This window comes from Homalodisca vitripennis, chromosome 4 (genome assembly GCF_021130785.1).
Source record: "Homalodisca vitripennis isolate AUS2020 chromosome 4, UT_GWSS_2.1, whole genome shotgun sequence".
Taxonomy (NCBI): Eukaryota; Metazoa; Arthropoda; class Insecta; order Hemiptera; family Cicadellidae; genus Homalodisca; species Homalodisca vitripennis.
Genome location: NC_060210.1, coordinates 33,680,412 through 33,703,415, shown reverse-complemented (window position 1 = coordinate 33,703,415; position 23,004 = coordinate 33,680,412). Strand labels below are relative to the sequence as shown.

The following is a 23,004-nucleotide window of genomic DNA, read 5'->3' as shown; positions in this document are numbered from 1 at the left end:
CAGAAAAGGTCCAGTAATCTTTTGCCCTATCTCGATTGGTTTGGCCGAAAAACGTGATTATGTACAATTTTGTTGTAACTTTTACGCGAAACTTTTGTTTTTGGGGTCGATAGCGGCGAAACCATTGGTCGGAGGTCAAAATAAGACTAACGTTTTATTTAGGAAATAAGATGACCTACAAAAAAGGTCCAGTGACTTTTTACTATATTTCCCTTAGTTTGACCGCAAAACGCGATTAAGTGAAAATATTGGACATTTTCGCCTAAAAATTTACATTCCGGGCTTGATAGCGGCTAAACGGTTGGTCGTAACTCAAAACAAATTTTAAACGGGATTTAGGAAATCACGTGATCTACAGAAAAGGTTCAGTGACTTCGGGAGTTGGCTGAGCGTTAGCTAAGCGTCAATAGTAGATAGGGACAGAGGAATATTTATTATGTTCACAGACACAATACCCTCTAAAAAAGGCCCAAGTGTGTCATTAACCCCCGGTAATATTAACCCCCCCCCCCGGGATTTCCTGGTATGACCTGATAACCTCCTGTACATTCAACCCCCTGATGTGTTAACCCCCCTGGTAACATTAAACCCCCCCAGGGAATTTCCTGCCATGACCTCATGTCCGAATTTTACCAGTCACCAAATCTCTTAACCCCCCCCCCCTGGGAAGATCCTGGTATGACCAGATAACCCCCTGGAGACTTATCCCCCGGTAACGTTAACCCCCCCTGGGAATTTGTTCATATGACCAGACAATATCCTGACGAAATTAAACCCCCTCTTGTCTTAACCTCCTTAACATTAATCACCCACCCAGGGAATTTCTCGCCTTGACTAGATAGTCTCCTGGTGATATTAAACCCCCTGTTCGACTTAAAATACTGCCTTGAGGTCGGTTTTTATTATGTTTTTATACTAAACAATTCAAGATAGCTGACCCGTGCAGACTTTTCTCCCGAGCTCATTTCTGGCTAAACCATAGGTCGTAGATCAGATCTGAGGGCACAATCGAAAGACAAAATTAAATTTCCAACAAGAAAGGTCCAGTCACTTTTTGTCGTATCTCTAACGGTTTAACCGCAAAATGCCCTCAAAGTCAAAAGTTTTTACGAATCCGGAAAAAAAAAATCTATGAAAAAGGTCAATTTTTAAATCCCTTGTCATTTACTTAATGTCCGGACTTAACCAGTCACCGAATTCCGCTTATCCCCGAATTTGCAAGCGTTTACTTTGGGGGCCTGGGGGCGTAGCCCCCAGCGAGCCGAAGGCGAGTTAGACCAATACAATCTCAGTTTATGAAACTTTACGCTACTCCTGTTAGTACTTGAATCTCAAAAATAGTAAATTTACTAGTCATAAGTACATCACCAGTAATTTATTAGCACAGTAGAGCATAAGATTGTTGTGGACATCAACAAGTGATTATAATTTAAAATCATAAACTAAGTTTAAAATTGCAAAATAAATACTTCAAATAACATCTAAATTCATAAAAACAACTAGGTTTCAAACTTATAAAATTACAAAAATTGCTCACTGCTGACCTCACAAATCTTCTCAAAGACCTCGCATAAAGATTGTAGAAAGCCCTTCCGATCAAGTACTTATCCACTTTGAAAAACTGTTGTTTCGATTACTTTTAACTGTATTGGCAAAGAATTAAAAGGTTTGGGTCTATAATAATGGATTGAGTATATGGCGGTCTAAATCTATTCGAAACAATAGCAATTCTTTACTTAGTATTGCATGACTGGTCTAATACAAGAAATAAATGATGATTTGTGAGTGAAAAAACATTACTGAAGTCCAAACTTGAGGATTCCGAAACAGCTGTCTCGATTTCCAATGCTCCAAACTACCGGAATAAGCAGCACACGTAATTCTTAGATAAGTTGTATAGTCTTCCGTAACTTTTTTTTTTATTCCAATATTTTATTCCCTGTCGACATTAATAGCATTGTAGAAACAAATCTTACTTAATAGGTATAGCTTTTAAAAGTAATTTTCATAATTTGTTGTCGATTACCCCCTTCCATCACTTTGAACCCTACAGCTCGGATTTTCAAATTTTATACAACGTAAAACATAACCTCGCTCGCACTGTGCCGTACTATATAGAGTCCCAACGACTAGTACTGACAGTTGTATGACCTTGAGTGTTGGGTCCTATACACCAAGGTCGCTTACTATTTCATTGCATTACATTATCATAATAATACGAGTACAACACTCAAAGTAGAATCAGTTATTAATTTATCTTTTCTAATGGAGATCAGATGTTTTATTTCGATAATGTAAGGTTAAATTCTTTTATAATAGTGTATCTTTTATTACTCCGAAAACGAAAATACTTAAAATACTCTAATAATATCAGACTTTAAAACAGCGCTTCTATCACTAAAGTAAAACTAAATTCATTATAAAACTTCCTTGACCGTCTTCAAAATATACAAAAGTATAATTAGGTTAAGAAAATTGGATTTAAGACATTCTATTTGGATACTCTCCTGTGGTATGGCAGGTATGAACTAGCCAATACTCTTGCTACAACTCTATCTGATTGGACATCTCTACTCCTGAGTTATATTGATTACCGCGGCAATGTCCATCAAATTACATGATCCAACTGGCAAAAGGAGTGGGAGTTTTACTGGAAGAACACAAGTAACGATTTGTTGTCTAAAAATCAGGTTAAATATCCTCCTTGGTTTTATATCACCCTAGCATTAGATATTGTTTAGTTGTTTGAGAATGTAACATGGTCGTTTAGGCTACTATGATATTTACATAAAACACTAACCAGCTCGTTAATGTGGTACAGATGTGGGTCTGTTTTGATTGCAGCACCAAATTATTAAGGAATGAATTTTTCATCAAAATAAATCAGCTACATATAGTAAAACTTGTAAATGTGATTAACCTTATCAGTAAAACAATGGCCCTAGACTTCCAGTGTGCGTACATGAATGGAACAAAAAAATATCGGTTGTATTATCCACATTATTTTTTGAAAACAGTGTTGTATTTTTATTCATGTTACGTTGCAATTTTAGGAATTTTATTCATTCTTATTCCTTGACATAAATTTTTAGTTTTAATCGAAAAATAAAGAACAGAACAATTAGTTTTATGTCAATTATTATTGAGTTTCTTTTGTTTAAAGTTGGAAAACAACGATACCACATGATTTAAATACGAAAACTAATTCAATAAAATCACTGTTTAATTCAAGTCTTTAGAAAATGGTTTCGCCCAATTCTTAAAATATCTTAATACTGATAGACGTTTCAACACTTCATGCGCCCGCCCACCATTGGAATTTACCAGTAATATATTTGAAAGAAACAGGTTGGAAGACACTACTATGATTATAGACATTTCAGTCACCCTTATACGCATTAGGAAAAGAGAGCTTAAACTTGGCCTGTTTCAAAGAACCTTATCAGCAAAAGTTTAAATGAAAGTTCTGCGAACAACATAGATAAGATCAGCTGCTAAGTTTGGCGGGCCTGATCAGCTGATCCTAACCTAGCACTAACCAGCTGGTGACGTGATTGTGGACCATTACACGGAGTTGCCACAACCAGATAGTCAATTGCCTGTGGGCAGAGTTCGTGACTGAACTTAGGCGTACAACTCTTTGATTTGCTACAATTGGTTGACAACATGTCATCATTGTACATATCCGCCAGTGTATCTGCGACATGTATACATACGAGTACACCAGTGTTGCTTCAGCTACAGCGCTTGAGTAGCGCAGACGTTTCGTCTGAGTGGTATAAGAATACACTTGGGAAATGTTTTACACAACTTCTTGTAAATTTCACTGAAGGGACGTTTTATAATGCACATACACACCAAAAATCCAAAATTGTACCATACGTTTAGCAGTTCGATTATACATATTGTAGATCCAAACCTTGCGACGTAATAGACCGTGCACCCATATGATTGTTGTGTTTTTGTTGGGTTCAGTTGATTATGTTCTATGAGGAGTAAATAACGCAACCATTGAGGATTGCTTAGAGTTCTAATCCACTTAAATCATCAAATGGACCTCATCGTCCTCATGAACTCATGGATTAAATTTATAATGGTGGTTGTTTTATTGGTGTATGCGTTTGCTCAATTTACAGTACTTAATACTGGTCCAATATGTATTTAAAACTAAAGTTTCTTTCATTTGTCGCAAGATAGAGCGCAACTCATAGTAATTCAAATGGCATTAAATCTGCATTGGTTACGCTATCTGGGTAAAACCTTATTCTGTAATATTTGAAAACACCTTTTTGTAGCAAGTAGTTTAAGGAGTTATCAGCAATACTCAGTAATTAGGCATCAGCAATCAAAACATTTTAGAATTCTCAATTCATGCTCAGGGACATACAATGTTTGTATTTGCGCGGTTTTGATACGGTATCCCACGAGGGTTCAAGGTATTGGCCGTACAAAAGTTTTATAAGCATGCTATAATATCGAGTTGCTACAGGTGAATATGTGTATAAACACCACGGTAGACTATATGGGTGAAATCGCGGAAAAATCTCTCCGACCATTGACAGGAACAACAAACTTGACTAGGTAACTTAAGGCGGTGTCTCCCGTAGCGACATACACAGGAAGCGTGCCATCAGATCCGCCGAGGACATTAGGTCACCGGAGAAACGGCATCATGCCAACAGGGCTGTAAAAACTGACGGTCATCGCTCTGACCGAGTTCGCCGAGATTATTTTATGAGTTGAAATTATAAAGTCATCTGTGAACACGAAGCCTTCCACGCTATTACGAAGCCGCGAGAACGTCTACTTCGTTAATTTTTATGTTTGACATCGGAAAATAAAACAATTTATATTTGCAAACTTAAAATAGTAAATTACTAATCGTACCGAAATCATATATTTCACCAATATCTTATATTTACCGATAGCTGTGTGCCACATAGATTAGTAAACCGCTTGACCGGGGAGGTCAGTCAATATTGACCTTCTGCTAGTACAACAGTGTGTTACGTTATATACGGGTTAATATGAATAGATTGCGATAGTGGTTCATGTATTCGATACATCTCAAGAGCAGGTGCACAGGCGGTCATCTAGATTTTTAATCTCATAGGAATGATGTTTACCCTCAAACACTTTTCGTCCTTACTTTCGAAATAGAAATACCTCATTAAAAAGCCCATTTGATGCGCATCCAAACGCTTTTTACTTTTTTAGTTAAAGTTTTATGTGTTAGTATTATTCTGCAAATGCTTAATTCTTAAAGTTCATCGTAATAATGAAAGAGAATACACGTTATTCAAAACCGTTTGTTTACGTATCAGTTTAATTTTTTAAAATTAGGCATCTCCTACAATTCTTCATAAAAAAATAAAATAAAATATAAAAAAAAAAACAGGATCGTATAATTGTTTGAAGTTTAGCAGAGTGAAAATCAACGTCGCAACGATTCACCACCACAGATGTATAAATTGGACAACTCCCAATTGGGAGTTGTTTAGTTAAACAACTACATCGAGTAATGTAGAAACATCGTGAAACTGCATACGACACCGAGGTTATAACTATTCCTTTGATGCTAATATTACGGAAATCCCGAAGAATTGAATTCGCTAACAATACATAAAAATTGAAATGATGTGAAAGGAAATGATAGACAACCACAGAGGGTTTTAGATGACCTCGCCTGCCATGTGGACATTAGCTTAACAAACCATTGTCATTACAATCTGGTGGAACAGGAAACACAGAAGGCTGTGGAAACTATTACATGGAATGGTGTTGTGATGCTATAACAAAAACTTCAGTTGGTGACATCGGACGTGTGTTTCTACACACACAAAAACATTGTATTTCATAATCTCCTTTAAAAATAACTCAATCATGTTTTATTTTCTTGTGAAGTTAGTCATTGTTTTAGTTAATTACAAATCTTTTATCATTTATACGAAAATTTAACTTTCTATGTTAAACGATGTATACTATTAGACATACCAATATAGGTTAAGCAATTGCTAGAACACAAAGTAATAATAAAGGAATTATGTGACAGGACTCTGCGATAAGAATGCCCATGTGTGTAACATTCTGTATGATGTGCTTATTTCTTAAAAATTAAACCTGTTATAAATGTTCATTTTTATACACATACACATATTGTCAAATAAATATTTAACTGGTACTAAAACTAATATTTCTAGTAACTTGTGAAAAACTTTTTGAAATTTTTATTCAGGTGTGCTGTTTTATTTGAAGTCTATTATACGATTTATAAACTCAAATCAAAATCAAATCAAAAATCGTTTATTCTCCAAAAAAAATTACAAATGATATAATTATATTAATATATTCACTGTCTAAAAATATACAATTACCATAAATATTTGGGTTTTAACGTATATTGTGTAAAATAAATTTATATTTTTCTAATTTAATTATTTGAGAAATATTCTCACACAGGCTACTAAAGCCTGTGCGTGAGAACGAGTCACCACAAAGTACTCGATTGGTATTTCAAACCTTAAAAATGTTGTTATATCTTATTAAGTAAAAAAATTAAATAAAAATAGAGTAAAAATAATGTTTCATAGAATGAAAAATAAAACTAAAGTGAGAATGTATCTAGATGAAGTAAGTGAATAGAAAGAATTATTAGAAGGACAAACGACCAACTGTCGGAGATCAAGACCACGGACAGGCCTTGGTGCAACTCTTAGTTTGCAGACGGACATCGGAAAAACTGCGTACAAAAATTCACCATTCCTTATCATCGAGGGTTGTTATCTATATTTATGGCATCAACGTATTAGTCTCGCATGACCTCCCCCAGAAGACACACACACTCAAGTTCACAAACACACGCGCGCGCAAACGCTCGCGGCAACACACACACACACACACACACACACACACATTCGCACACACATATTTACACAAAAACTAAAAAGTCGCTCACACTATATTACTTATTTTCTAATATTTACTTACAAGCCAACATACATACAATCTTATTAGCTATATACTTCCAAACAAACCCAAATGCTTCCAGTATATTTCAAACATACTCACTCTTCACTCAATCGCCTCGATTCTAAAGGTATTATTTTTCTATATAGGCTAGTAAGTGATTTTAATTTACTTCTATCTAATAAATTAGACCAATACAATCTCAGTTTATGAAACTTTACGCTACTCCTGTTAGTACTTGAATCTAAAAAATAGTAAATTTACTAGTCATAAGTACATCACCAGTAATTTATTAGCACAGTAGAGCATAAGATTGTTGTGCACATCAACAAGTGATTATAATTTAAAATCATAAACTAAGTTTAAAATTGCAAAATAAATACTTCAAATAACATCTAAATTCATAAAAACAACTAGGTTTCAAACTTATAAAATTACAAAAATTGCTCACTGCTGACCTCACAAATCTTCTCAAAGACCTCGCATAAAGATTGTAGAAAGCCCTTCCGATCAAGTACTTATCCACTTTGAAAAACTGTTGTTTCGATTACTTTTAACTGTATTGGCAAAGAATTAAAAGGTTTGGGTCTATAATAATGGATTGAGTATATGGCGGTCTAAATCTATTCGAAACAATAGCAATTCTTTACTTAGTATTGCATGACTGGTCTAATACAAGAAATAAATGATGATTTGTGAGTGAAAAACATTACTGAAGTCCAAACTTGAGGATTCCGAAACAGCTGTCTCGATTTCCAATGCTCCAAACTACCGGAATAAGCAACACACGTAATTCTTAGATAAGTTGTATAGTCTTCCGTAACTTTTTTTTAATTCCAATATTTTATTCCCTGTCGACATTAATAGCATTGTAGAAACAAATCTTACTTAATAGGTATAGCTTTTAAAAGTAATTTTCATAATTTGTTGTCGATTACCCCCTTCCTTCACTTTGAACCCTACAGCTCGGATTTACAAATTTTATACAACGTAAAACATAACCTCGCTCGCACTGTGCCGTACTATATAGAGTCCCAACGACTAGTACTGACAGTTGTATGACCTTGAGTGTTGGGTCCTATACACCAAGGTCGCTTACTATTTCATTGCATTACATTATCATAATAATACGAGTACAACACTCAAAGTAGAATCAGTTATTAATTTATCTTTTCTAATGGAGATCAGATGTTTTATTTCGATAATGTAAGGTTAAATTCTTTTATAATAGTGTATCTTTTATTACTCCGAAAACGAAAATACTTAAAATACTCTAATAATATCAGACTTTAAAACAGCGCTTCTATCACTAAAGTAAAACTAAATTCATTATAAAACTTCCTTGACCGTCTTCAAAATATACAAAAGTATAATTAGGTTAAGAAAATTGGATTTAAGACATTCTATTTGGATACTCGCCTGTGGTATGGCAGGTATGAACTAGCCAATACTCTTGCTACAACTCTATCTGATTGGACATCTCTACTCCTGAGTTATATTGATTACCGCGGCAATGTCCATCAAATTACATGATCCAACTGGCAAAAGGAGTGGGAGTTTTACTGGAAGAACACAAGTAACGATTTGTTGTCTAAAAATCAGGTTAAATATCCTCCTTGGTTTTATATCACCCTAGCATTAGATATTGTTTAGTTGTTTGAGAATGTAACATGGTCGTTTAGGCTACCATGATATTTACATAAAACACTAACTAGATCGTTAATGTGGTAGAGATGTTGTGGGTCTGTTTTGATTGCAGCACCAAATTATTAAGGAATGAATTTTTCATCAAAATAAATCAGCTACATATAGTAAAACTTATAAATGTGATTAACCTTATAAGTAAAAACATGGCCCTAGACTTCCAGTGTGCATACATTAATGGGACAAAAAAATATCGGTTGTTTTATCCACATTATTTTTGAAAACAGTGTTGTATTTTTTATTCATGTTTCGTTGCAATTTTAGGAATTTTATTTATTCTTATTCCTTGACATAAATTTTTAGTTTTAATCGAAAAATAAAGAACAGAACAATTAGTTTTATGTAAATAATTATTGAGTTTCTTTTGTTTAAAGTTGGAAAACAACGATACCACATGATTTAAATACGAAAACTAATTCAATAAAATCACTGTTTAATTCAAGTCTTTAGAAAACGGTTTCGCCCAATTCTTAAAATATCTTAATACTGATAGACGTTTCAACACTTCATGCGCCCGCCCACCATTGGAATTTACCAGTAATATATTTGAAAGAAACAGGTTGGAAGACACTACTATGATTATAGACATTTTCAGTCACCCTTATACGCATTAGGAAAAGAGAGCTTAAACTGGGCCTGTTTCAAAGAACCTTATCGGCAAAAGTTTAAATGAAAGTTCTGCGAACAACATAGATAAGATCAGCTGCTAAGTTTGGCGGGCCCGATCAGCTGATCCTAACCTAGCACTAACCAGCTGGTGACGTGATTGTGGACCATTACACGGAGTTGCCACAACCAGATAGTCAATTGCCTGTGGGCAGAGTTCGTGACTGAACTTAGGCGTACAACTCTTTGATTTGCTACAATTGGTTGACAACATGTCATCATTGTACATATCCGCCAGTATATCTGCGACATGTATACATACGAGTACACCAGTGTTGCTTCAGCTACAGCGCTTGAGTAGCGCAGACGTTTCGTCTGAGTGGTATAAGAATACACTTGGGAAATGTTTTACACAACTTCTTGTAAATTTCACTGAAGGGACGTTTTATAATGCACATACACACCAAAAATCCAAAATTGTACCATACGTTTAGCAGTTCGATTATACATATTGTAGATCCAAACCTTGCGACGTAATAGACCTTGCACCCATATGATTGTTGTGTTTTTGTTGGGTTCAGTTGGTTATGTTCTATGAGGAGTAAATAACGCAACCATTGAGGATTGCTTAGAGTTCTAATCCACTTAAATCATCAAATGGACCTCATCGTCCTCATGAACTCATGGATTAAATTTATAATGGTGGTTGTTTTATTGGTGTATGCGTTTGCTCAATTTACAGTACTTAATACTGGTCCAATATGTATTTAAAACTAAAGTTTCTTTCATTTGTCGCAAGATAGAGCGCAACTCATAGTAATTCAAATGGCATTAAATCTGCATTGGTTACGCTATCTGGGTAAAACTTAATTCTGTAATATTTGAAAACAACTTTTTGTAGCAAGTAGTTTAAGGAGTTATCAGCAATACTCAGTAATTAGGCATCAGCAATCAAAACATTTTAGAATTCTCAATTCATGCTCAGAGACATACAATGTTTGTATTTGCGCGGTTTTGATACGGTATCCCACGAGGGTTCAAGGTATTGGCCGTACAAAAGTTTTATAAGCATGCTATAATATCGAGTTGCTACAGGTGAATATGTGTATAAACACCACGGTAGACTATATGGGTGAAATCGCGGAAAAATCTCTCCGACCATTGACATGAACAACAAACTTGACTAGGTAACTTAAGGCGGTGTCTCCCGTAGCGACATACACAGGAAGCGTGCCATCAGATCCGCCGAGGACATTAGGTCACCGGAGAAACGGCATCATGCCAACAGGGCTGTAAAAACTGACGGTCATCGCTCTGACCGAGTTCGCCGAGACTATTAATTTATGAGTTGAAATTATAAAGTTATCTGTGAACACGAAGCCTTCCACGCTATTACGAAGCCGCGAGAACGTCTACTTCGTTAATTTTTATGTTTGACTTCTGAAAATAAAACAATTTATATTTGCAAACTTAAAATAGTAAATTACTAATCGTACCGAAATCATATATTTCACCAATATCTTATATTTACCGATAGCTGTGTGCCACATAGATTAGTAAACCGCTTGACCGGGGAGGTCAGTCAATATTGACCTTCTGCTAGTACAACAGTGTGTTACGTTATATACGGGTTAATATGAATAGATTGCGATAGTGGTTCATGTATTCGATACGTCTCAAGAGCAGGTGCACAGGCGGCCATCTAGATTTTTAATCTCATAGGAATGATGTTTACCCTCAAACACTTTTCGTCCTTACTTTCGAAATAGAAATACCTCATTAAAAAGCCCATTTGATGCGCATCCAAACGCTTTTTACTTTTTTAGTTAAAGTTTTATGTGTTAGTATTATTCTGCAAATGCTTAATTCTTAAAGTTCATCGTAATAATGAAAGAGAATAAACGTTATTCAAAACCGTTTGTTTACGTATCAGTTTAATTTTTAAAATTAGGCATCTCCTACAATTCTTCATAAAAAAATAAAATAAAATATAAAAAAAAAACAGGATCGTATAATTGTTTGAAGTTTAGCAGAGTGAAAATCAACGTCGCAACGATTCACCACCACAGATGTATAAATTGGACAACTCCCAATTGGGAGTTGTTTAGTTAAACAACTACATCGAGTAATGTAGAAACATCGTGAAACTGCATACGACACCGAGGTTATAACTATTCCTTTGATGCTAATATTACGGAAATCCCGAAGAATTGAATTCGCTAACAATACATAAGAATTGAAATGATGTGAAAGGAAATGACAGACAACCACAGAGGGTTTTAGATGACCTCGCCTGCCATGTGGACATTAGCTTAACAAACCATTGTCATTACAATCTGGTGGAACAGGAAACACAGAAGGCTGTGGAAACTATTACATGGAATGGTGTTGTGATGCTATAACAAAAACTTCAGTTGGTGACATCGGACGTGTGTTTCTACACACACAAAAACATTGTATTTCTTAATCTCCTTTAAAAATAACTCAATCATGTTTTATTTTCTTGTGAAGTTAGTCATTGTTTTAGTTAATTACAAATCTTTTATCATTTATACGAAAATTTAACTTTCTATATTAAACGATGTATACTATTAGACATACCAATATAGGTTAAGCAATTGCTAGAACACAAAGTAATAATAAAGGAATTATGTGACAGGACTCTGCGATAAGAATGCCCATGTGTGTAACATTCTATATGATGTGCTTATTTCTTAAAAATTAAACCTGTTATAAATGTTCATTTTTATACACATACACATATTGTCAAATAAATATTTAACTGGTACTAAAACTAATATTTCTAGTAACTTGTGAAAAACTTTTTGAAATTTTTATTCAGGTGTGCTGTTTTATTTGAAGTCTATTATACGATTTATAAACTCTTCTACTCAATCGCCTCGATTCTAAAGGTATTATTTTTCTATATAGGCTAGTAAGTGATTTTAATTTACTTCTATCTAATAAATTAGACCAATACAATCTCAGTTTATGAAACTTTACGCTACTCCTGTTAGTACTTGAATCTCAAAAATAGTAAATTTACTAGTCATAAGTACATCACCAGTAATTTATTAGCACAGTAGAGCATACGATTGTTGTGCACATCAACTAGTGATTATAATTTAAAATCATAAACTAAGTTTAAAATTGCAAAATAAATACTTCAAATAACATCTAAATTCATAAAAACAACTAGGTTTCAAACTTATAAAATTACAAAAATTGCTCACTGCTGACCTCACAAATCTTCTCAAAGACCTCGCATAAAGATTGTAGAAAGCCCTTCCGATCAAGTACTTATCCACTTTGAAAAACTGTTGTTTCGATTACTTTTAACTGTATTGGCAAAGAATTAAAAGGTTTGGGTCTATAATAATGGATTGAGTATATGGCGGTCTAAATCTATTCCAAAACAATAGCAATTCTTTACTTAGTATTGCATGACTGGTCTAATACAAGAAATAAATGATGATTTGTGAGTGAAAAAACATTACTGAAGTCCAAACTTGAGGATTCCGAAACAGCTGTCTCGATTTCCAATGCTCCAAACTACCGGAATAAGCAACACACGTAATTCTTAGATAAGTTGTATAGTCTTCTGTAACTTTTTTTTAATTCCAATATTTTATTCCCTGTCGACATTAATAGCATTGTAGAAACAAATCTTACTTAATAGGTATAGCTTCTAAAAGTAATTTTCATAATTTGTTGTCGATTACCCCCTTCCTTCACTTTGAACCCTACAGCTCGGATTTTCAAATTTTATACAACGTAAAACATAACCTCGCTCGCACTGTGCCGTACTATATAGAGTCCCAACGACTAGTACTGACAGTTGTAGGACCTTGGTGTATAGGACCTTGAGTGTTGGGTCCTATACACCAAGGTCGCTTACTATTTCATTGCATTACATTATCATAATAATACAAGTACAACACTCAAAGTAGAATCAGTTATTAATTTATCTTTTCTAATGGAGATCAGATGTTTTATTTCGATAATGTAAGGTTAAATTCTTTTATAATAGTGTATCTTTTATTACTCCGAAAACGAAAATACTTAAAATACTCTAATAATATCAGACTTTAAAACAGCGCTTCTATCACTAAAGTAAAACTAAATTCATTATAATACTTCCTTGACCGTCTTCAAAATATATAAAAGTATAATTAGGTTAAGAAAATTGGATTTAAGACATTCTATTTGGATACTCGCCTGTGGTATGGCAGGTAGGAACTAGCCAATACTCTTGCTACAACTCTATCTGATTGGACATCTCTACTCCTGAGTTATATTGATTACCGCGGCAATGTCCATCAAATTACATGATCCAACTGGCAAAAGGAGTGGGAGTTTTACTGGAAGAACACAAGTAACGATTTGTTCTCTAAAAATCAGGTTAAATATCCTCCTTGGTTTTATATCACCCTAGCATTAGATATTGTTTAGTTGTTTGAGAATGTAACATGGTCGTTTAGGCTACCATGATATTTACATAAAACACTAACTAGATCGTTAATGTGGTAGAAATGAATTGTGAGTCTGTCTTGATTGTAGCACCAAATTATTAAGGAATGAATTTTTCATCAAAATAAATCAGCTACATATAGTAAAACTTATAAATGTGATTAACCTTATCAGTAAAAACATGGCCCTAGACTTCCAGTGTGCATACATTAATGGGACAAAAAAATATCGGTTGTTTTATCCACATTATTTTTTGAAAACAGTGTTGTATTTTTTATTCATGTTACGTTGCAATTTTAGGAATTTTATTCATTCTTATTCCTTGACATAAATTTTTAGTTTTAATCGAAAAATAAAGAACAGAACAATTAGTTTTATGTCAATAATTATTGAGTTTCTTTTGTTTAAGGTTGGAAAACAACGATACCACACGATTTAAATACGAAAATTAATTCAATAAAATCACTGTTTAATTCAAGTCTTTAGAAAATGGTTTCGTCCAATTCTTAAACTATCTTAATATTGATAGACGTTTCAACACTTCATGCGTCCGCCCACCATTGGAATTTACCAGTAATATATTTGAAAGAAACAGGTGGAAAACACACTACGAAAATAGACATTTTCAGTCACCCTTATACGCATTAGAAAAAGAGAGCTTAAACTGGGCCTATTTCAAAGAACCGTATCAGCAAAAGTTTAAATGAAAGTTCTGCGAACAACATAGATAAGATCAGCTGCTAAGTTTGGCGGGCCCGATCAGCTGATCCTAACCTAGCACTAACCAGCTGGTGACGTGATTGTGGACCATTACACGGAGTTGCCACAACCAGATAGTCAATTGCCTGTGGGCAGAGTTCGTGACTGAACTTAGGCGTACAACTCTTTGATTTGCTACAATTGGTTGACAACATGTCATCATTGTACATATCCGCCAGTATATCTGCGACATGTATACATACGAGTACACCAGTGTTGCTTCAGCTACAGCGCTTGAGTAGCGCAGACGTTTCGTCTGAGTGGTATAAGAATACACTTGGGAAATGTTTTACACAACTTCTTGTAAATTTCACTGAAGGGACGTTTTATAATGCACATACACACCAAAAATCCAAAATTGGACCATACGTTTAGCAGTTCGATTATACATATTGTACCTTGCGACTTAGTAGACCTTGAACCCATATAAGGGTTGTGTTTTTGTTGGGTAAAGTTGGTTATGTTCTATGAGGAGTAAATAACGCAACCATTGAGGATTGCTTAGAGTTCTAATCCACTTAAATCATCAAGTGGACCTCATCGTCCTCATGATTCATGGATTAAATTTATAATGGTGGTTGTTTTATTGGTGTATGCGTTTACTCAATTTATAGTACTTAATACTGGTTCAATATGTATTTAAAACTAAAGTTTCTTTCATTTGTCGCAAGATAAAGCGCAACTAATAGTAATTCAAATGGCATTAAATCTGCATTGGTTACGCTATCTGGGTAAAACTTAATTCTGTAATATTTGAAAACACCTTTTTGTAGCAAGTAGTTTAAAGTAGCTGTTTTTTAAATCTTTAAAATCTTGTTAGGAAACCAAATAATTTTCTTCCCATATATTATTTAACAAAACAATATAATAATTTAGAGAAAATATGCAATCTTTAGCTGACAATGTACGTATTGAATAGTAAACTCGTTGATAGAGTTGAATTTTCTAATTAGTCTACGATCTTGAATGTTAATAAATTGGATTATCAGAGCGAATATAAAAACATTAATTAGCTCAATAAAAAGTTGAATTTAAGCATAATGAAATTAAATATAATTGTTTATTTTTAAAGTGGCATGAAGGTATGGATCAATTAATATTAGTAGTAACATTAACTTTCAAGCAGAATTACATATAATACTTCAATATTTTACAGTCTGCGTATATCCATAATTGTTGAGGAAAACCACAGGTTGGTTGAAAATACTAAAATGATTCCACACTCTGCACTAAGAAAAAGGTGAAGTAGACCTAAACACTCATATTGATTCAACCCTTTACACAATAGCTGCTACGTTAAGCATACACATCTTGTTACAAACGTTACAAAATGACAAATTAATTTTGGCATTTTACGTTGTGATAAGAAAGTTGCTTCTGCTGCCTCCTACGTAATCCGGTTAGATGAGCTACCATTTAAATTCAACAATGCCTGTATACTATACAATAAATAAGTTATTAAAGATTTTAGAGAAAAACTGTTTAAGTTCAATCGTGATAGAAGTAATTGTATGGTAAAGATGGCACTATCAGGACCAACAGATACGATTGTGTTAAAGGCAAGAGAGCGATGAGACGATTGGGGCAAGAAATATGAAAACTTTTTGCGTTGCTAAAGAGTTGTTACTCATATTTAGTTGTATTAAACGCTGAACACCTGAGAAATGTACTCGTATTACCAATTTTACAATATGGCTGCACGTGTGCAAAAGTGGCCTGAACGCATGAGTCCAACAAACTCGAAACATGGTCAAACTATGGAGAATATGTTCTTGTTTCTTGATGAAAAGAATAAGTGACAGTTTTCTGTAAGCCAAGTGCCAGATACCTGAAGACTCTCGACCACACGTGAAAACTGTGAAGACGTGTATACGGAAGTATGAAGCAGGCATTAATATTAAATAGGTATACAGTAGATCGAGTTTGTTTGCTTCAACCTATTGTGGTTAGTGATGCTACATATACAAGAAGATTGGGTCCAAGTCTTTTTTTAACTCTTGAGCAAGTTAGGATTTTCAGCTACCTAAATGAGGCTGCTAGGCTTACAGGTTCGTATGTACTTCAAGGACAAAAAGCCGATATTTACAGTCCAGAGACCATTGATTTATTGGCAATAAGGCATCATCACCGAAGTGCATGGAGCGTCAGCCGTTCCGTGGGTATACACATACAGGATATATGTATGTCAGGAAATCAACTCCTGGGAAAGGGACAAACATCGTGGATAAATGGACCACTACTTCGGAGCTTAGGATGAGTAAGTTTGTTTCACTCTCTCCTTTTAGAGAGGTTGTCCATGAGGCGTTATAGCTGGAGAGAGGTGTTTGTTGGATAACAGGGTTGTTTCAGGGCATTGTCATCTGATAAAGCATTTTCACAGAGCGGGTATTTTTTACCGAGACCCTGTAGGATACGCGGATAGCATGAGGAGACGGCTGAGCACATAATGTTTTACTGTGATGAACCGATGTTTGAGAGGGCACATGCTTTTGAAACCCTGGGCAAAGGACAGATGATATCTCCTAGTGTAAGTTACAGCACTTCGTTAAGCTTCTTGAACGGGATACAATGTACTGAACCTCCCTTTCTATTCGAAGGGGAGTGGAAAAAGATTTTGGCTAACGATCCTAGTTTTTAAGAACGTTCTTTTTCAGTGAATGAATCATAACGCCATACAATTTTCATAATACCTCGTTCTGAGATTAAATTAAAATTAAAAAATCTATTTTAATTTTTATAAGTGTACCACCATTTCTTAAAAGGTAAAATACCACTCATCCATGCATTTACATATGGAAACCCCTAAACTATTTAATTGCGGTTTTTAATTATTTCATGTTCCATTTTCTTTCAATTCACGAATAAAACACAGTACAGCGTTCTACAGATGATACTGACATTAATTATTTATTAAAAAGAATAGCATACGCCAAGACTTACGGCCAGATTTGTTCATTTCGTTCACGTTCAAATCAGTCGTCTCAAGACAAGAATGTGGACAATCGGAGTAGCCTATGCTTAGGTATCTAATGTCAACTAGTTGCCACGTATCGGTTGGAGCTGCCGATAATGTTGCCCCAAACTAAACAAAGAATTAGATTAAGATTAAGGATAATCCATAGGTGTCATATTGCGCTTAACTTTTCTGTTAGTGACACAGATTGGTTCTACTTTGTGGTCTCATGTGGAAGAAGATGTTTGATATTGACAAGGGACGCCACACATTAAGCCTGATAGACTAAGTATGTGAAAGTAACTAGTGTTCGATTGGTCTGCACATCGGCAACGTGAAGATAGCCAAGTATCGATATAGTCTTTGAGGCTTGCTCTGTTTCAAGGTTGCAATATTACAGTATAAGGGTATCCAAGGAGTAAGATTACAAGGCATTCAGTTTCGTGAGAATTTTGGCAGGAAAAGTTGCCAACACTGCAGTGTAGCGGAAGTCAAGGAACAGTCCCAATCGTCAACAAATAATTGAATGGTATTGTGATGAAGGTTTATGATGAAACTTTATTCAATTTCTCTCCAGTACGGTACGAAGTGCTCTCTGTAACACGGTTTATACGTTGAGGTCATAAACATCCCTGAGGTTCATCGTGAAACCTTTCCAGTTAATGAACATAAACTATTGTGCATGAATAGGAGAAAATGGATACGAAATTTTATTTTTCAAATATATATTTATGAAGAAAACTTGGGTGGTTATCCTTTGTCACGTGGTGTATAAAGTTGAAAAATTGGTTTTTTGATCGCCGTTGGCGATTTACACTGATTGATGTTTGCACTGTGGCGTATAGTTATGCGAGTAAAATTTAATCTCCTATACAGATTCCTTGTGCTTCATTCCACGTAATAAATTCATTAAAACTGTGTGAAATTGTTAGACGAAGTTTGTGTTTATAATAACTCCTTTTTGTCATGAACGACAACTTATTACGGAATTTAATTGATTTAGAATGAGTTCCTTTGACATATCGGATATTTTTAGATAAATGTTACTAATACTTAAAGAGGTATAATATTTCCATCTGTTTACGATTGTTTATTGGTATTTGGCGATTGTTTACATGTTCAGCCACAGGTATGGGCCTAATACAAAACGTAGATACCACCAACGGAAAATATGGAAAAATAAGGAAATAATAAAAGTATGGTTTTTTAATGATATTTGTTTGAAAGTATGTTTCATCCAATAGTACCCCACGATATATCAAACTGATTGTCTTATTTCGTGATGTTCTATTGTTTGTTATTTCTGTTATGTTGGTTTCATACATCTAACATCAAATTTAAGAAACGGCGTCATTTTGAAACAGTATTGTTATTACTCCCCGAGAAATCTGCTTGTTGGTTTTAACTATACAATTATGTATTAAAGTATTTTCAGTGACATACAGACAAATAAATGAAACAATAAAGAAAGATTTACTATATTTCAATTCCTGTCGTGGTAGAATTTAGCATAAAGTTCAGGGGAATCTATGTTGGGTGTGTGAGGGGTCTTATAGAATAGGGGAATCCCGGGACCCTCTTCCGGAAATTAAAAACAAACTACATCATAAAATATATTTTAAAATTTAAGATTTACTTTTTTACAGAACAAGAATTAAAAGATATATATTAGTAATATATTTAGGGACGGGTCATTACTTCTGTGAACCCCTGCCCCTGGTCTATAAATTATTTCTTGTATATTTTGATTTAACAAATTATCAAATTAAATTTGGTCCAGTAATTTGCGGATGCACTCAAAATATTATTCTGTATTGGGTCCAGTGTTATGATACTTATTCATATTAAGACATGTAAAGGTTTTTATACTCGTGTAGATGTAATTTAATTTTAATAGATTTTTGTAGATTTAGATCGTCTTCTTTTATTTATTTCCTATCTGATTATAAAATATAAAAATTGGGAGTGAATAGATTTCTTAGCCTAACAGAAGTAGTATTCTAACTGACAGAAACGTTAAAGGGAAATAATGCTTAAGAAACGATTAAATTACGAGAGTTTTGGAATATTTTTAGTCAATGGGTGAATATTGTTCTTACACAACAAACAAGGCTAGGAAAAGGGAAGTAAGTACTTTTCAACACTACCCTTGCAATTATCAGCTGTTTCCTACGCAACTGCCTGTTTACTAACAGTGACAACACCAAAGTTATAGGCATGTCCTTTTTAAAAGGCAAACCGAAAACTCCTAAATAATTATTACTAAATATTTTTAATAATACTTTTTTTTAAGTAACACTTAAATTATTTTAATTAGAATAAAGGAATCCTAAAGTTTTAGTACTTTCTTAATTGAAGCACTTATAATGTAATATAATGAGGCTGTATGTAATATTGAACTGTGTCTATGACATGTTTGGTACTGCTACAGTTTACCGTCACCACAATCACGTCTGTGTATACAATAGTCAAGATAATTTATTGTATAAAAGGATATATGTGCCTGTTTTGTGGGCCAGTGGGCTCGATGTGTTTTCACTCCCGGTATTCGTTCTCAAAAAGTATGAATATTCATAAACCGGATACAATACACCGAATGTGCTTACTTTCCAATACATGTTCGCTATATCATTCAATTTACTTAGTCCAGTCTACTAATTGTATCAATGTTTATTTACCCAATAATTAATTTACCCCTTATCAGTGCAAAACTAATTTACTATTCCCTCGATAATTTTCTCTGCCATAAAAAGTTACACTTATGTCTGGTGTATTGCATCTAGATTCCATTAAATTTACAGTTACCGGCTTGTGCTAACATAATCGCTCAAATGATAGTCACGGAGTAACGGTTCGTTGAATCAAGTCAGTGCTCAGTCCTCTCGTTTTTAGTCCTCCATTGAAGGAATAAAGTTACACGACATTCCACAATTTAAAAAAGCTAGTACCTTTTAGTGCACATATTCATATTTTTCTTTAAATTGAACATCTTTATAACAGTATTTAATTACACATTTTAAATAAAATAAATCTAATGATTACTTTTACACACTAAAAAGATAACCACGAACATTTCTAACAAATTAAACACAGTTTTGTATTAGTCTTTTTAGTGTACACGTTTCGTTTTATATAATTCTCAAACTATTCTTTTGCTGATATTAAGTTTTTAGTGGGTAATAACTGTTTGAGCAACTCCTGTAATTTAATAATCCGCTGGTTTAAACTAAACAAAGATACTATCCTAAGATTAACATTACAACTTTGGAAGCCCTTGGGGCAGAGCCCTGTAATTGTACGTACTTCAAATCTGTAAAAGGCACATCCAGAATGCAAGAGCTTTCGATTGGTATGAAATATGTATATACATTATAGCTTTAGAAACCTTTATCGCCGTACAAAACTCAAGAAATTCTGTTAGTACTTTTAATACGAATAGATGGATTCCGTTGTGGACAAATAAAGGAAACAGCTGAACAATGAAGAAAAGGTCTTACTATTTTTATATTTCGTTTGAATGGCTATGAAAATTTTTTTGTGTTTTTAAATTCAGCGTCAAAAACGTTTTGAAACATAACTCGGTTTTGTGTGGAAACAAAGGTCAAAATCTAAACAAGTGTAAAGAATATTAAACTAACCATGTTTGTTATACATTGTTAATAAGGTTTTTAGTTACGTTTAACATTTTGCTAGGTTGCATTGTGACGTTAGTCTGAGAGGATAAAAAAGGTAGATACGAAATAAAATTTCTTAAATTTTAAATACAGTATGACTATAAATCAGTACGATAATAATTCCCACAGTAAAACCATTTCGGACAGAAAATATTTGGTATCCATAAAAATAAAATTCTGTTTGAAATCCGGGTACTATTGGAAATGTTTGTATTTTAAAACAAAAATATTTTTCGAAAGCAATCTTAAATATAAAAAATAAATATGTATGCAATTTAAATATAAAACTTAAACTTAATTAAACTATTTGAGACAGTTCTTTTACTATTTTGAGTTCTTATCAATGGTTGATTAAGAATGTAGCCTATTTAATTTAATGTAATCAATAAAAATATATATGCTATGTACTAACTTACCCTGGAATTAAACATCCAGTTGTTTGTGATAGAAAGTCATCTCTTTCCGGCCTCGTAAGATCCACAAACATAGTTCATGACATAAGAGCGAGCGCGAAGTCAGTTCGTGTTGTCGGACCAAGTCGAATTAAAACTGAGGGCCGCGGCAATTCGATTCTCTGCGCCTCCCGCCAGCTTCCTTCCTAACGGTGGGCTTTGGTTTTAACTAGCCAGTATCTACATTTTGTTATTGTGCTGTACACAAATAACTGATTTTATTTGACAGTACTACATATGCACACTAAATAATATACTGAATGTAATTAATCACACATGATTGCAATGAATATGACATTGTTCTTGACTTTATCACTTACCTCAAACTTACTATAAATAGTTGTTATTTTCAGTATAATTTATTGTTTACATATTGCTATTTACGATTATAGGTACTTTGGGATTATACCGACCACACCCAGACATGAATCATTATTTGACATTTTGCTTCTACTGATTACTAGATTAGCGTAAAACAATATTTCGTCAATATAAAACAGGAATTGTCTTATCGCAAACCCCTCCTCATCCTCAGACAGAGGTCAAAGTCGAGCGGTCTAGTAGATAACGTGATTGCAGAGTCGCGTCGCTTTGTTGTACTTCCGTGTTTTACCTCTACATTTCTCCAAACACAAAAATTCAACAAAAACAAACATTACCAAACTAAAACTAAACTCTTTATTGAAAAAACACTCCAAACTTGTTTTTATTCTTGATCACATTCCGCCACCCAAAATTCGAGTGCCTCCGCCGTCAACGAAAGAAAAACATCCCTCGAGATAGTACCTATCAGTAAAATATCAAATTCTAGAGGGGCTGATCAGAAATATAAATTGAATTGTAATGGAAAGGCAATTATGTACCTTGCAAATCATGTGATGCCGCGCGGCCTGCCGTAATCGGGATTCTCGAGAAAGATAAGATAACAGCGACAACAATACCGATCACAATACCTGGAAATGCTTGTAAGTTTGTAATTTTGTAATTACAGAGTTTTTTTTTTCGTTCTATCATGTTTGTTTCTATAAATTTATATTTTTGTGTTCTTCATACTGGTGTGGTCGGTATAATCCCAAAGTACCCGATTATATTCATCGTTGTGTGACAATTCAATGTTAAACTTGAATAATACCATGATAATTTCCAAACATTTCAGTTTATTTTTATATAACAATTTACTTTATTTTTACTACATTTTATCTCTAGTGACTTGAACTTAGCGTCTTAGCATATATGACAACAGTAGCCTATAATAAATATGTAGACTGCTTTCTACAATACTATGGCATAATAAATTGTGATAAAGAAATATAAACGTGAACAGCACATTTTCTGTCAGCAGAGCTTTAGAATTAGTATGTTTCCTTGATTTTGATGTCGTTTGTTTTTTATTTCCTCTATGGTGACCGAGATAGGTGTA

General features: G+C 33.9%; 1 protein-coding gene across 1 annotated transcript in view; it reads right to left on the bottom strand.

The window, feature by feature from the left end:
* The window catches only part of LOC124359146 (protein FAM166B-like), a 78,117-nt gene extending 56,428 nt beyond the window's left edge, over nt 1-21,689 (bottom strand). Inside the window, exon 1 of the mRNA XM_046811637.1 lies at nt 21,549-21,689. Within this exon, the coding sequence (XP_046667593.1) occupies nt 21,549-21,619 (71 nt within the window). The 5' untranslated portion in view covers nt 21,620-21,689. The remainder of the gene's footprint in view (nt 1-21,548) is intronic.
* Nucleotides 21,690-23,004: the final 1,315 nt, after the last annotated feature.